Source organism: Garra rufa, chromosome 21 (genome assembly GCF_049309525.1).
Source record: "Garra rufa chromosome 21, GarRuf1.0, whole genome shotgun sequence".
Lineage (NCBI taxonomy): Eukaryota > Metazoa > Chordata > Actinopteri > Cypriniformes > Cyprinidae > Garra > Garra rufa.
In genome coordinates, this window is record NC_133381.1 from 32,383,489 (window position 1) to 32,398,070 (window position 14,582).

The 14,582-nt window shown below is 36.0% G+C and overlaps 1 protein-coding gene across 1 annotated transcript in view; it reads right to left on the reverse strand.

Annotated features, from left to right (window-relative positions):
- Positions 1-14,582, reverse strand: part of ccdc88c (coiled-coil domain containing 88C) — a 79,675-nt gene that overhangs the window by 25,368 nt on the left and 39,725 nt on the right. The window contains exons 11-24 of the mRNA XM_073826600.1: positions 12,356-12,439; positions 12,126-12,266; positions 11,819-12,006; positions 11,545-11,626; positions 11,267-11,425; positions 10,791-10,937; positions 10,153-10,297; positions 8,426-8,607; positions 8,206-8,343; positions 7,023-8,093; positions 5,259-5,386; positions 1,775-1,916; positions 1,454-1,639; positions 1,192-1,358 (exon numbers count right to left, since the gene is read on the reverse strand). Of these exons, the coding sequence (XP_073682701.1) occupies positions 1,192-1,358; positions 1,454-1,639; positions 1,775-1,916; positions 5,259-5,386; positions 7,023-8,093; positions 8,206-8,343; positions 8,426-8,607; positions 10,153-10,297; positions 10,791-10,937; positions 11,267-11,425; positions 11,545-11,626; positions 11,819-12,006; positions 12,126-12,266; positions 12,356-12,439 (2,960 nt within the window). The remainder of the gene's footprint in view (positions 1-1,191; positions 1,359-1,453; positions 1,640-1,774; positions 1,917-5,258; positions 5,387-7,022; positions 8,094-8,205; positions 8,344-8,425; positions 8,608-10,152; positions 10,298-10,790; positions 10,938-11,266; positions 11,426-11,544; positions 11,627-11,818; positions 12,007-12,125; positions 12,267-12,355; positions 12,440-14,582) is intronic.

Here is a 14,582-nt window from a genome sequence, read left to right on the forward strand (position 1 = left end):
AAATAAAAAAAAAATTTAAACATAAATAAATAAAATAAAGAGGTTATTTAACTCTCTCTCTAATTCTAAGATAAAATCAAATTAAATTAAATAAATAAAATAGGCTATTTAACTCTAACTCTATTCTCAGAAAAAAATAAAAGAAAATAAATAAAGGTTACTTAACTCCCCTACCTACCATTTAATAAAATAAAATAAAATAAAATAAAGATTGTTTAACTCAGTATTCTCTGGTAAAAAAATAAAATAAATAAAAATAACAAATATATAAAATAAAATTATATAAAAAAGGTTATTTGATGCTTTCTCTACTCTCTGATAAAACTAAATAGAATCAAATAATAAAATAAAATAATAAAATGATTATTTAACTATTTCTCTATTCTCCAATAAAATAAAATAAAAATAAAATGGTTATTCAATTCTCTCTATTCTATATATATATATATATATATATATATATATATATATATATATATATATATATATATATATATATATATATATATATATATATATATATATATATATATATATAAAAATAAATAAAATTAAATTAAAGGTTATTTAACTCTTTCTCTATCTCCAATAAATCAAATTACAAAAAATAAATAAATAAAAGTAAATAATAAAACAACTTTACTTTTGGGGCAAACAATCTCTTTAGTCTTGAAAAGCAACTGTCTTTTCTTGCTTTATGGGTCAGAGGTGAACAGTTGAACATGCTGCTCTCATTCTCATTCTCCTCAACAGCATCACACCTGCCAATTATTTAGTCCTTAAGGTCACTAAATTGCTTTCTCATGTCACAAAAGGTGGCTTTCTCACCAGTTCTTTTCTTACGGTATTTGCTGGCCCTGGTAAGCAGTGGTCATGTCCATCATTTCTATGTGCAGATATTTTTAGAGATCAAACAGTACTGTTTAACTGTATAATCTCAAAATCTCAAGAGGCTTAATAAACCATGTGCAGGACAATTTCTACAACTGTAAAGCCAAATTCAGATAATTACAATGTCATTACAGACCATTACAGCTTAATCATGCTTACTTTACCCTTTTACAAGCCCTATACAGTATATTTTTTTATAATCTGCATGTTGTTGCTTTATGTCTTGTAGTGACACACATAAGGCCTACAAAAGCCTGACAGTGATGATTACAGTTTCAGACCTGCAATATTTCTGTACACTGTACCTGCAGTTTAGCAGTCTCTTTATGAAGAGAGGTGTTGTGCTCTTGTAAGGACGCCGCCTGTTTCTGCAGAGCTAGTGTTTGTGCGTTGAGCTGTGCGTTCTGGGAACCTAACTGCTTCAGTTGCTCCTTCAGAAGATTTTTCTCTGTCTGCAGGGCAGCATTCTGAAAGGTCACAGTTGTAATGTTAATAGACAAACTAGTAAGTGTTCAGTCTTTTAAGAAAGTGCACCACAGGGCTGAAGTTAAATATGTCTTACATTCTTCTCAACATCGATTAGTCTGTCCTTCATCTTGAGCAGTTCAGCTGTGGCCTCCCTATGCTCCGTCTCCCACTTCTCTTTATTTGCGCTCGATCTATCCTTCCCCAAAGACTGCTGGGAGATCTCAGAGTGAGCTGCCTCCTCCTCTTGCCTTTGCTTGAGGGCTTCCAGGTTCTTTTTCACCTGGTGAGGACAGATCAGAAAATCAGGCATGATATAAGATGAAACAAATCAGAGAACTACTTTCGTTTTTTCCAAACTTTCTTTTTGTTTTGACATGTACATGCATGTTTGTGGTTTGAGAAAGCGTGAACGTACAGTGCTGAGTTCAGTGCGCAGTTGCTGGTTTAAGCTGCTACTCTCCTCCAGACGAGACTCCAGACTCTGGATCTTCTCCTCTCTCAGCTCCAGAGTATTCTTCAGTGCAGACTCAATCTTTGTTTCCAGAATCTTATATTTACTGAAGGATGAGAAAGTAGAATGTTCAATATGGTTGAGATCTTTGTTGTTGTTCACGACCCTTGTTTTAGATATCTAACAAACTCTAAACAAAGAAGTGAGAAGATTTCTCCATTCTCCCTATGATTTCTCGGGTGTGGAAAACAGACAGAATTGTGGAATCCAGTCATAAAAATTAAATTTACTTCATAATGTGGAATGTCATGGAATTAGTACAATTGTAGATGAAACATCAAAAGTAGGTTAGTACACTGTAATCAAAACGCAATATAAGATGATGTGAAAGAATGGCGCAGATGTGCAGTTTTGTTTATTACACACGTAGTAAAGAGAGTGTGGCGCTCACTGTTCTCAGCATCTGCTGCCTCAATATATGAGGACATACAGTTAAAGCCAAAAGTTTACAAGCTCACTGATGCTTCAGGGAAAAAAACGATGCAGGGGTGTAAATCTTTGAACAGAGTGAGGATGTGTACATTTTTCTTATTTTGCCTAAATATCTTTTTTTTTCTCCCCTTCGGAAGGTACAGAAGATACTTACATGTTTCCCATAAAATAAAATAAGTTAAATTTACCCTGATCTTTAAAATCAAAAAGTTTTCACCCTGGGCTCTTAATGCATTGTATTTTCTAATAAAGCATCAGTGAGCGTTTGAACCTTAGTTGTCCTCAGTGTGAAAAGATGGATCTCAAAATCATACAATTATTGTTGGAAAGGATTCAAATACAGAAAAGTGCTGAAAAAACAAAGAATTTGTGGGACCCACAGGACTTTTCTAAAGAACAGCGGGCAGGTAATCTGTTCAGGACAAACAAGGGTCACATGAACAACTATCACTAAACAAAACAAACAAACAAAAAAATAAATCAGCTGTGGAACATTCAGGTAACAACACAGTATTAAGAATTAAGCGTATGAAAACTTTTGAACAGGGTCATTTTTATCAATTCAACTATTATTTTCTCTTGTGGACTATATGTAAACATTTTTTAATGTGAAATGTCTTATTCGAGTCAGTACTGGTACTAAATAAAAAATAACATGCATTTTGTATGATCCTCTTATTTTGGTAAAATAATTAACATTTTGCAGATTCTGCAATGTGTACGTAAACTTTTGACTTCAATGGTAAATACATAAACAACATCTCAAGAACTGCTCTGAGAGTCACTTTGTGAGCATTTAACCGTTTCATGCGAGAAAAACTATCGTCACACAGAAACGCAAAGGTCTCAACGGCAATCTGTCAAAATAAAAGTCTGGTTTAATTTGAAGAAATTGTGGCAAAAATATAATACTATTGCACAACAGAATATATGTTTTAATGTAATAATTATAATAATAATAATAAAATAATTTAAATTGTTTTTTTTGATTAATTAAATTAAATTTTCATTTGATTAAAATAAAAAGTTTTATACAACAAAATTTCTAAAAAACAAAAAAAAACAAAAAAAAACTAAATAATAATAATAAAAAAGTAGTTTTTATGAATTCAAATAACTAGTCATGCTTTTGGATTAAAAAAAAAAACATTAAAATGGAATCTTGTAAATAAAAAATGGAATTTGAAAAAAAGAAAAAAAATTCATTGGGCCTTAAAAATGCAATTTGTTAAAATTGTAATCAATTGATGTTAAATTGCATAGGTTTTAATTAATTACACATGATAAATATACATGATTTTGGATGACTACATTTGAATTTAACCATTAAAACAGTCCAGAAATGTTCAAATGGAAAAAACGGAACCCAGGAAAGTTAAAAAGGAAAAATGGAATTTAGAAAAAAAAAAATGAAACTGAATTTGGGGAAAATTACACATATTATGTTCCTTAGTTGTGGCATAAAGATTTTTCTATGTAGGGAAATTTCTAATTAAGGTGTAACCTTGTATGAAAAACATGTAAAAAAAAAAATATTGAATTGGGTGTCTTTAGGATACATTAAAATGCTAGCAATAAAACTAGCTTTTCTAAGACATTTGCCATAATGCCATTTCCATTAAAAGTCTTTAAAAGGAAGTTTAGTTTATAAAATGGGCCGAAGATATCTATAATATTATTTTAGTGTTATGTATATACAATTACAGTATTTATTAGTACATTTTTAAAATGGGCTTTTACTTAAATTTTCAGGTTTTACTAATTTAATGAGTCATTTTTATTACTTTTAGTTTTTTAATATTTAAATTTAGCTTTTATTTAGCTTTTTTGTCTTAGTCATTTTAGCACTTCAACTCTGTTTTCTTGTTTCTAATATTTATTTTTCAGCTTTCTCACAAACCAACAGAACATTTTTAATAGTTTTGGCTCACAATAACAACACTGCAATAGTTAAAGGAACACATTTAACAAATTCAATAATAGAAACATGCATGGACACGGACACACACACACACACACCACACACACACCACACACTCTGGATGGATTACTAAGCACAGTGGAATGTGACTGTTAGCAGTAAACTTCTTCAAACATTAAGCGATTAGTGGCAGCTAGAATTTTATGACTATTAGCTGGTGAGAAATGTTTCAGCTCACATTTAGTCATGTTTGGTTCTTTTGATCTAACTTACACATACATGTCACTTGTCACACTCACCGCAATAAAGGGTTAGAGGTGGGGGAGAGAGGGAGTGAGTCTATTTCCTTATAGAGAAAGATGAATACTTCACTACTGATCCCTCTACAGGGAAAATTCCAGTGAAAACTAATCAACCTTGAGTATATACACTAAGCGTCAGGCCTGTAATTACTTCATACTGTGGCCTCAGTATGAAAGAAACGATTATAAACACACCACTACACACAGCAAACCTCCTTCTGACTACAATAGTTAAAGTAAAGATATAGTAAAGATAGCATGCACTTAGACTCAGATAATAAAGCAAATCAACAGTGTTGGGTAAACACTACTTTTTAAAATTATTACATTATTGATTACCCCTTCTAATAAAACTAATTACATATTATGCATTACGCTTTCTCATTTTTTGTTTTTACAGTATACTGTAAATTCATAAAGTTATGGGTTGTGTGTTACTTTATCCTCACTTACATAAAATAATCATAATGTGCGCATACTTATGACACAATAATCCCAACACTTGCCATGAGAGGAAAACAGACAGAGTGGAGACAAGTGATGATGGCATGTATAGAGACAGAAGCAAATGCATCTACAACTTTAGCAGCACCTCACCTGCTACACCTTTCAGAAGGCAGCGTCCACAGAAAACAAACAAGACACTTTATATGATCTGAACACTTTGTGCTTAGAAACTCTAAACCTGATAATAAAAAATGACTGATCATTCTTAATAAGAAATCTCACTCACTTGTCTTCACAGCTGTGTTCTTCCTGTAGGAGTTTCTCTCGGTTCAAGCCGATCTTCTCCAACTCATGGCTGAGCTTCTCCAATTCATTACACTGCTGCTGCACCCTCAGTTTCTCATTCACCAGATCCTGCACAACAAAATATGACCACATTTTTACATCAAAATGTCAGAATTTGATCTTCCAGTAAATTGACAGACTTGATCTTTGGTGACATCCTAGACTACAAAACCAGTCATAAGGGTCAATTTTTAGAAAGTGAGATTTAAACATCATCTGAAAGCTAAATTAATAAACTTTCCATTGATGGTACGGACAATATTTAGCCAGGATACAACTATTTGAAAATCTGTAATCTAAGGGTGCAAAAATACCTGTAAAGTAGTCCAAATGAAGTTCTTAGTAATGCATATTACCAATCAAAAATTAGTTTTTGATATATTTACGGTAGGAAACTTACAAAATATCTTCATGGAACATGATCTTTACATAATATCCTAATGATTTTTGGCATAAAAGAAAAATCAATAATTTTGACCCATGTATTGTTGGCTATTGCTACAAATATACCCGTGCTACTTTAGACTTTAGGTTTTGTGGTCCAGGGTCACATATGCTGAAATTCTCCAACCATTTAGTCCACCAATATCCTGCTCCTTTTTTTTTAAACCAACTGCAAGCTTGCATTCACATCTGCCTCCAAGCAATCAACATCAGACAGAAAGAACCCACACTACTTTTTAAAAATTTTTATATAATCTGACACTATATGAAAGAAATGATCTGTCACTGATTAATTGCTATTATCGATTTGACAGACCTACTTTTTACCTACAAATACATTTATTTTAAATAATGATACATTTTTACTTGATGGTTACACCATCTGACATTTTTAAGTCATGGATAATATCGACAGACAAATAATGTTGTGAGTATTAAAAGTCTTTTAAGGAAGTTTAATTTAAAAAGTGCTAAAAATGTCCATATTATTACGTATAATGTCCATAGTACATAGTATATAATGCCAATCTACATGGAATAGTATAATGTTCGTATAATGTCCAAAGTATTACGTAGTTTATATGTATTCATATTTATATATTATTTATATTATAGATAAATATAAACTACATATATTTCTTAAATACATACATGTTATTTATACATATAAATATACACAGCACACACACTTTGTGAACTTTTATTTTTGATGCGACTAATTGTGATGAATCAATTTGACAGCCCTATTTTTACCTACAAATACACTTATTTTAAATAATGATTCATTTTTACTTGATGGTTACACCACTTGACATTTTAAAGACTGATAATATCAACAGACAAACTAGTGAGTATTAAAAGTATTTAAATTTTTTGAAAAGTGCTGAAGTATTAAGTATTCATATTTATATATGATATATACAGTACTATATATATCACATACATTTCTATACATGTATGGGTGTAAATTTATATACACATAAATATACACAGCACACATATTATGCAGACAAACTTTTATTTTGGATGCAGTTAAATCGCAGTGAATGGATCTGACAGCCCTATTTTTTTACCTACAATATAAATAATAAAATAAAAAAATAATAAAAATTATTAATTTTCACTTATACCACTTGACATTTAAAAGTTATTCAATTTAAAATTTTCTTTAAAATAGTGTTTTTTTAAAACCATATCAAATCAGATTTTTGAAATATTTCTTTTTCTTATATGTAATTGACTCATACTAAATGTGCCATACCTCTCTTAGTGTGGCCAGAGTCTTCTTATCTATGGTGGCCTGTTTCTGCAGGTCTTTGTTTTCTCTCTCCAGCTCTTTGAGTCTCCCTGCAGCCTCTTTAAGGCGGCCCAACTCTTTATTGAGAGCCGTGCTTTCTTTCTCCATGCTGGCCAGCCTGAGGCAGTTCTCTTCCAGCGCCGTCTCCTTCACCTCCAACTGCTGCCTCAACCTACGCGTCTCCTTCTCCAGCTGCTTCTTCTCCTTCTCCACCTGGCCCAATTCCTGCTCTACTCCTCTCTTCTCCTTCTCTACTGTTTCCGCCCATGTTGCCGTTTGCCTCAACCCCTCTAACTCTCGCCGCAGATCTTTCATCTCCGCCTCATTCTGCCTGAGCTCGCCCTCTAGACCCTGAATCTTGGTGGCGCTGTTGTCCAGGGTCTGCTGGAGCCGTTGGTTTTCCTGGCTCAGGCTGCTGCAGTTCTTTTCCAGTCTTTCGCTCCTCTTGGCCTGGGAGCGGAGCTCCTCCAGCGTGCGGCACATCTCATCGTGTTCCCGCTCCAGTTCGGCATGTTCCTGCTGTAGTTGAGCCAGGCGAGCGGCAGCCGGCCGCAGGGTCTCCAAAGCACGTCGTTGCTCCAGGTTCTCCTCCTCGAGTTGCTGGTGATCCTTCTCCAGAACAGCCAAGCGCAGGCTGGCATTCTGCGCCGTGTCTGCCAGCTTCTTCAGCCGGCGATTGTCTTGCTCCAGAGTAGCATTCTCACGCTCCAGGGCCTCGGCACGTTCACTGCCAATCTTCAAGGAAGAAGATTCCCTCTGCAGCTGCTCTCGGACTCGCTCCAGTCGTGCCACCTCTCTTTCCAACTCCTCACAGCGCTCTCCTCGTTCACGAAGACAGTCAAGCTCTTTAGTGACCTGTCGTTTCTCAGCCTCCAGACGAGCCATTTTACTGCCCGTTTCAGTAATGGTCTGGTGGAGAACACGGTTTTCTGTCTCCACCTCTCTCACACGAGCCTCACTGTTCACCTGAGCACGCTTCCGGAGAGAGTTCACTGCCTGGGTCAGGTGGTCTTTCTCCTGCTCCAACTCTGAGATCTAATAAGCCACACATACAAACAAATTACATTTATGAATAAATAATTTATATATTCATGTTATGAGCAACATGTTAAACAATGGGCTGGGTTTTCTTTCTTTAAATGTTCACCTGTCTGTCTTTATCTTCCTGAATTGTCTCTAGAGTTTTTTCCATCCTTTGTTTGTCCTTCAGCAGTTCTTCTCCAAGGTTCTCCATGTCCTGAGTTGTCTGTTTCTCCTGGTCCAACTGAGATTGCAGACGTTCCAACTACAACACACAATGCAGTAGAGATCTCATCAGCATGCAATATTCTAACTCTCAGTAAACACTCAAAGGAAATTTTATGTACCTTCTTGCTGAGGCTCTGATTCTCTCTTTCCAGTTCCACTGTGTGCAGCTGACCTTCTTCCATGTTTATGGAGGCCTCTCTCAACTCCTGGATGGTGCTCTGAAGGCATTGGTTCTCCTTCTCCAGCTTCAATAGTCGGCTGGATGCTGTCTCGTTTAGCTCAAACACAAATGACTTACGGGCTGTAGTGGGGAACGACAAAAAACAATGTAGCTCTTTAGTAAGAGCCTAACATCCCAATTTACCAAACTAAAATTATGGACATCAGCCAAACAGTGTGCAATTTTTAATAGTTCTATCAGCTTCTAGAACTACCAATAATTTATTAGAATTGACAATAAAAAATAAGTTAGCTTTATTATGCTTTATTAAGTTAGATGTTAAATCTCATACTATTAAGATTTTGGGAATGAGATATCTTTTCCAAATTCTGAACACTTATGCAAGAGCACAATCTGAGGTCACAAAATTGCTATAATGGCTATAACTGCACAACTATTTGTCCTTTCGACATGAAAATAAGTGTGCACGGTTTTGATCTGAAGTGCCACAAGTGTCTACAAGGACATTTGTGTATCTCAAAAAATATGGCTGCCATTGGCTGACGAATTTTGAGCCCCTGTTAGACAAGGTTAATGGAGGCAGATCAGAATGAAACTCAGTGGGCCTGTTTGAGAAATAAAAAAAAACTGGGGTTAGGGGGAGCAATATTGCATTTTTTTTTAAGGGCGTAAACAACTGTACATGTGACAACTCCTTGTTCCCGACAACTTGCTGTCAATCAAATCATAGATGAAAAGATGTCAAAAACCTACTTTTGCTAACTAGAACTCTGGAAAAAAAACACTGCAGTACAATTCTCTGGATTCTCTGGGTCAATAATTATCAAAAAAATATTCACCCTTTGGGAGGCTGTAACAGGGTTGTTTAGAAAAGGGACCTGTACAAATTTACGCAAAATCCTATAAACCCTAAAGGAAAACTCAAAGCTTCACGAAACCTGGTAAACACATACGACAGGTGATTCTAAACAAGCATGCAAGTTTTAAAGAGATCGACCACAGCTGGTTCTATAACAGTCATAATATTTCTATGGTAAATTACCTGGACTTGCCAAAACTGCTTTTTTAAATCATTGACTTAGTTGGTTAGAAGCTTGCAAAATAATTTATTTTTTTTCATATGTGCTTGAATACCTTGTATATATCGTTTTTTTGTACTTATATAGTTAGTTTTCAATTCAGTTTCAGTTAATTTGAGCTTGAAACCTGAGTGACATCTGTGCATTACCCTCAAAACTATTTGCCTACACACCTAACGGCTTACCAACAGCCTGAGGGTAGAGATATTTCAGGAACCAGAACAGCAAGACAACACTGACTTTGAGTTAATGAACACCAAAAATCTCCCATTTGTGCCTGCCTAATGTTTTTAGAAACTTCATGTTCAAAAGCTCTATTAGTAGCAAATGAGCGTTTGTTCACTTTGCATGAAAAAAACGGCAAGATTCTCTGTTGCCAATTTATTTGCATTGGGATGGGTTCTTAAAACAAACAAGCAACAAAAACAGGTAATCGGCACATGACCCAAATTTGACTCTTTATGCTGTTTTCTAAAGCATTCTGTGTTGAGTTAGTATTACACAAATACTAAGTTCAAGTGTATAGAGACTCTGTCTCAGAACAATTAAACTGAACTCCTGTGTGAAAGCACTGAGGTGGACTCACCCTCATTGACTTCATTGTTCTTGGCCAATTGCTCCAATTCCCAGCCAAGGTGAGCCGACTCATTCATGCTTTGTTTCTGGGAGATCTCCAGCAACATGTTTTCCTCCAGCAACTCCTCTAGACGCTTCTTATCACTGTCCCTGTCCTAAACCACATACAAAACAAGAAAAATCATATATTTAGTGCTGGAAAAAAGTACTCAGTCATAGATTCACTGTGATGTTTTCTCAAATGATTCATAAACTAGATGCATTTTAATGCTGGGAAGGTAAGGTACATTTGGTAGATGTGTTGCTCTCAATATGAACAGGCCTTAAACTAAAATAAGCCAGAAACATTACATAAGGCATGATTCCACCCACAGTTGGAGGAACAATGGCATTCTTGTGGTCAATTCCAGAGAACCCTCAAGTATCAAGTATCAAAGCTTCCACATACTTTGGAAATGAATCAACTAGGTCTACAGAATGTTTTATTGCCCCAACATTTCAGAACAATAAGAAAAATCAAGAATTGTTTTGTAATCACACTGTGAATCAAATCCAATTTGAATTGTAAGGTGCACAAAGATTCAACAGATCTCAACACAGATGCATATACACACACACACCACCAAAATAATTTCCTATAAAACTCACAATTTCCATATCGTGTAATTTGGAGCGCAGCTGAAGGTTTTCCTTTTCCAGTTCGTGTAGTTTGTCACAGCGCCCCCTGGCACCACTGAGCTGCTCCTCCAGCATGGACTTTGTCTCCAACAGGGTCATATTGTCATCTCTTAGCTCCTGTGCACAAAAGACAGACAAGAGAGAAAATGAAGAGACGGACAAAAAGAAAAGATCTAAAGGAATAGAGAAAATGACGACAGCAGTCTGAGAGAGTCAGGGGGCTGTAATTGACAGCTCAGGGCCTCAGCGGACACCTGAAGCATTATATCTGAGAAATAAAAGCAGCAGGAGCCCTCAGCAGGCAGCTGCACATTAGTCACCTCACAAAGAAACCAATTCCTACCCTTCTGATTTTTTCCAGGTAATGACAAAGATGTCTGCTGTCGGCAGGTCTGCTAAATTCTGAAGTAATTAAAATGGAAATGTAATATAGATTGGTGAGTTACCTCTATGCGCGCCTTGTAGAAATGGACATCGTTTAGCTTCTCTTTGCAGCGAGCCAGTTCAGTTTCCAGGCGATCCACTTTTCCAGCACGTTCCCTAAGAGCATCAACTTCATCACGGTATGCCCGCACCGAACGTGCCTCTGCCAGCAACTGCGTGTTCTACTCACACACAAAAACAACAGATGATAGTTTGCTAAAACTTTAGTACAATGTTCTTCAGTTTGAGTCAACCATGTGAAGTGTAATGTAAGAAAAACAAAATAGTCTTGATGCAATACCTCCTGCTTGAGTTTCTGGATCTCTGCATCCAGCCGCTCAATCTCATTCTTGGTGTCAATCAACTGCTCAGTCTTCTCCTCTCTTTAGAGATACACAACATTGATAGGTTGCACTATTGGATGAACGACATAATGCCAAACCCAAATAACAGACGATGTTTAGGATTTTTTAATTATGGGCATGAGCTGAAAAGTTTTTCTGTTTGGCCGATAAGTGTCAATTTGAAACAAATAAAAAAGCGAGGTAAGTAATAACTGTAAAGAACACACTTACAACTCTTGGCGTGAGCGCCGCAGTTTGGCCTTTGTGTCGGCCAGCTCCACAGCTAAATGTTGACGATCTTCTTTAGACAGTAGGGTGATGGGGGATAGGGAAGTGTGCTCAGGGCTAGGAAAGCCCAAGAGATTGGATGGCTGCTGTGACTGAAGATAGTCCCTCTCCTGGGTCAGCTCTGAGATTAGCTAAAGACACAAAACAGACCTATCAGCATCTAATCAGTGATGATCAATGTCTTGAGGTAGTTAAGTACAACTTCCTGGTAAATAGAGGATTGTCATTTCTACTAGTAAGATTGACGTACCTCAGCAGAGTCATCTCGCTCGTCTATAAGTTTGCGTAGGTGACAGGCCATGGTCCGAGACAGAGGGTCCAACTGCTCAGCAGGGATCTCCCCGACTTCCATCCACTGCAGGTCCAGAACATTCTCCTGGTTGTGAGTTACCTGTAATCAAGATGGTTTTGCACCTGAAATACATGTTCTACATATATAATATACTTAAGAAGTTACTGCCTGAAATCAGGGAATCTCACTTCTTGAATGTGCGTCACGATGATGGCCTGTGTTTCAATGTCAAGCAGCTTGATCTTCTCAATCATTTCTTCTTTACGATCACACTGTTGGGAAAAAATATTGAGAATGAGCAAAAATAAAAGGGGTGGAAAGAGAACGGGAAAGGAGTGAGAAGAGGATGGAAAAGGGAAAGAGAATGGGGAAAAAACCAGAAAAAGAACACTGCAAAAAAATGCTTTTCTAGCTTAGATTTTGTCTTGTTTCCAGCCAAAATATTTACAAATTCTTAAATCAAGAAGAATTTTCTAGATGAGTAAAAATTATTGTCTTGTTTTCGGACAAAAAATTCCAAATTAAGTGCATTTTTGCTAGAAACAAGCAAAATAATCTGCCAATGGGGTAAGAAAAATAATCTTGTTTTCTGTTTAAAATAAGATTTTTTTGCTTACCCCATTGGCAGATTATTTTGCTTGTTCTAAGCAAAAACTCACTTAATTTTGACTTGTTTTTTTCTGAAAACAAGAAAATAATTTTTACTTGTCTAGAAAATCCTTCTTGATTTAAGAATTTTTAGATATTTTGGCTGGAAACAAGACAAAAAATCTAAGATAGAAAAGCATTTTTTTGCAGTGAAGAGGAAGGTTTGGGAAAGAGAAGAGTAAGGGGAAGGAACCAGGAAAGGAAAAGGAAAGAATTGAAAGTGGAGGATGAAGAAAGTAGGAGAAAGAGGAGGAAGTATGGAAAAGAGGAAAGTTGAAGAAACAGAAAAACAAAGAGGAAAAGGAAAGAATTGAAAGTGGAGGATGAAGAAAGAGGAGAAAGAGGAGGAAGTATGGAAAAGAGGAAAGTTGAAGAAACAGAAAAACAAAGAGGAAAAGGAAGGAACCGGAAAAAAGAGAAAAAAAATCTAAAACAAGGGATGAAGAAAGAAGAGAAAGGAAAAGAGGAGGCAGGTGAAGAATGGAAAAGGGGAAGTTGAAGGAACAGGAAAAAGAGAGGAAAGAATTTAAATGAAGGATAAAGAAAGAAGAGAAAGGAAAAGAGGAGGCAGGTAAAGTATGGAAAAGGGAAGTTGAAGGAACAGAAAAGCAAAGAGGAAGGAAGAGAGGAAGAGGAAGAATTGAAAAAGGAGGATAAAGAAAGAATGGAAAGGAAAAAGGAGGAAGGGATAGTATGGAAAAGGGGAAAAGTGAAGGAAAAGAAAAAAAGAGGAAGAGGAAAAGGAAGAAGAAAGAATAGAAAATGGAGGATAAAGAAAGAAGGGAAAAGGCAAGAGGAGAAAGAAGAGGAAAGGAAGGTATGGTAAAGGGGAAAGTTGAAGGAACAGAAGAGGATCAAACCGGAAAAGGAATAGGAAAGAATTGAAAAGGAGGGGGATGAAAAAGGAAGGGAGGAGAGAGAAGGAGGAAGGAAAAGTATGGAAAAGGGGAAAGTTGAAGGTATAGAAAAGCAAAAAGGGAAATGCAAAGAGGAAGGAGGAGGAACCGGAAAAAGAAGAGAGATGAATTGAAAGGGGAAAAAAAGAAGGGAAAGGGAAAAAGTTGATGGAAGAGAAAAGCAAAGAGGAAGAGGAAATGAAAGGAGAGGAGAATGAAAAGAGGGAAATAAGAGGGATAGGAAAGAAGAAAAGAAAAGGGAAGGAGGATGAAGATGAGGAAAAAGGACAGGATGGGAAAGGAAAAGATGAAGGAACAAAAAGGATAAAGGAAGCAGAAGGGGGAGAAATAAGGAAATTATAAGAGAAGTGGAAAGGATAGGAGAAGGAAAGGGAAAGATGAATTAAGGTAAGAAAAAGATAAGCAGATAGGAGCTACAGTTTAACAGAACCATAGATGTTGTACAATCCAGATTATATAACTATTTAGATTTCTATTTAAATTCTAAAGATCACAAAAATAACTCTATTTTTTTATTAAACCAACATTGCTCAAGAATTCATTAGTATGCCTTGATGGTGATTAGTCAAACTGCTGCTACAGATAAAAGAGTGGGAATTAAGTCAGAGAGTGAGCCTCTCTTTGAATAAAAGAATCCAGGAGATACTTTCAAATGGGATAAAGACTGAGTTGTGCACCTCGTGACTGGAATACTGTGAGAGGAAGTTGTGGTGCAGGATTAGACAAGCTCAAAGAGACTCTAAACAGAAAGCAAATCAGCAGGCAAATGTTACGCTGTGAAGTTTAAGACTCTAAATCAATGTGAGTGGTTTATTATCCATTCACAGAACAAGAAAAACCAGTTAGAGAG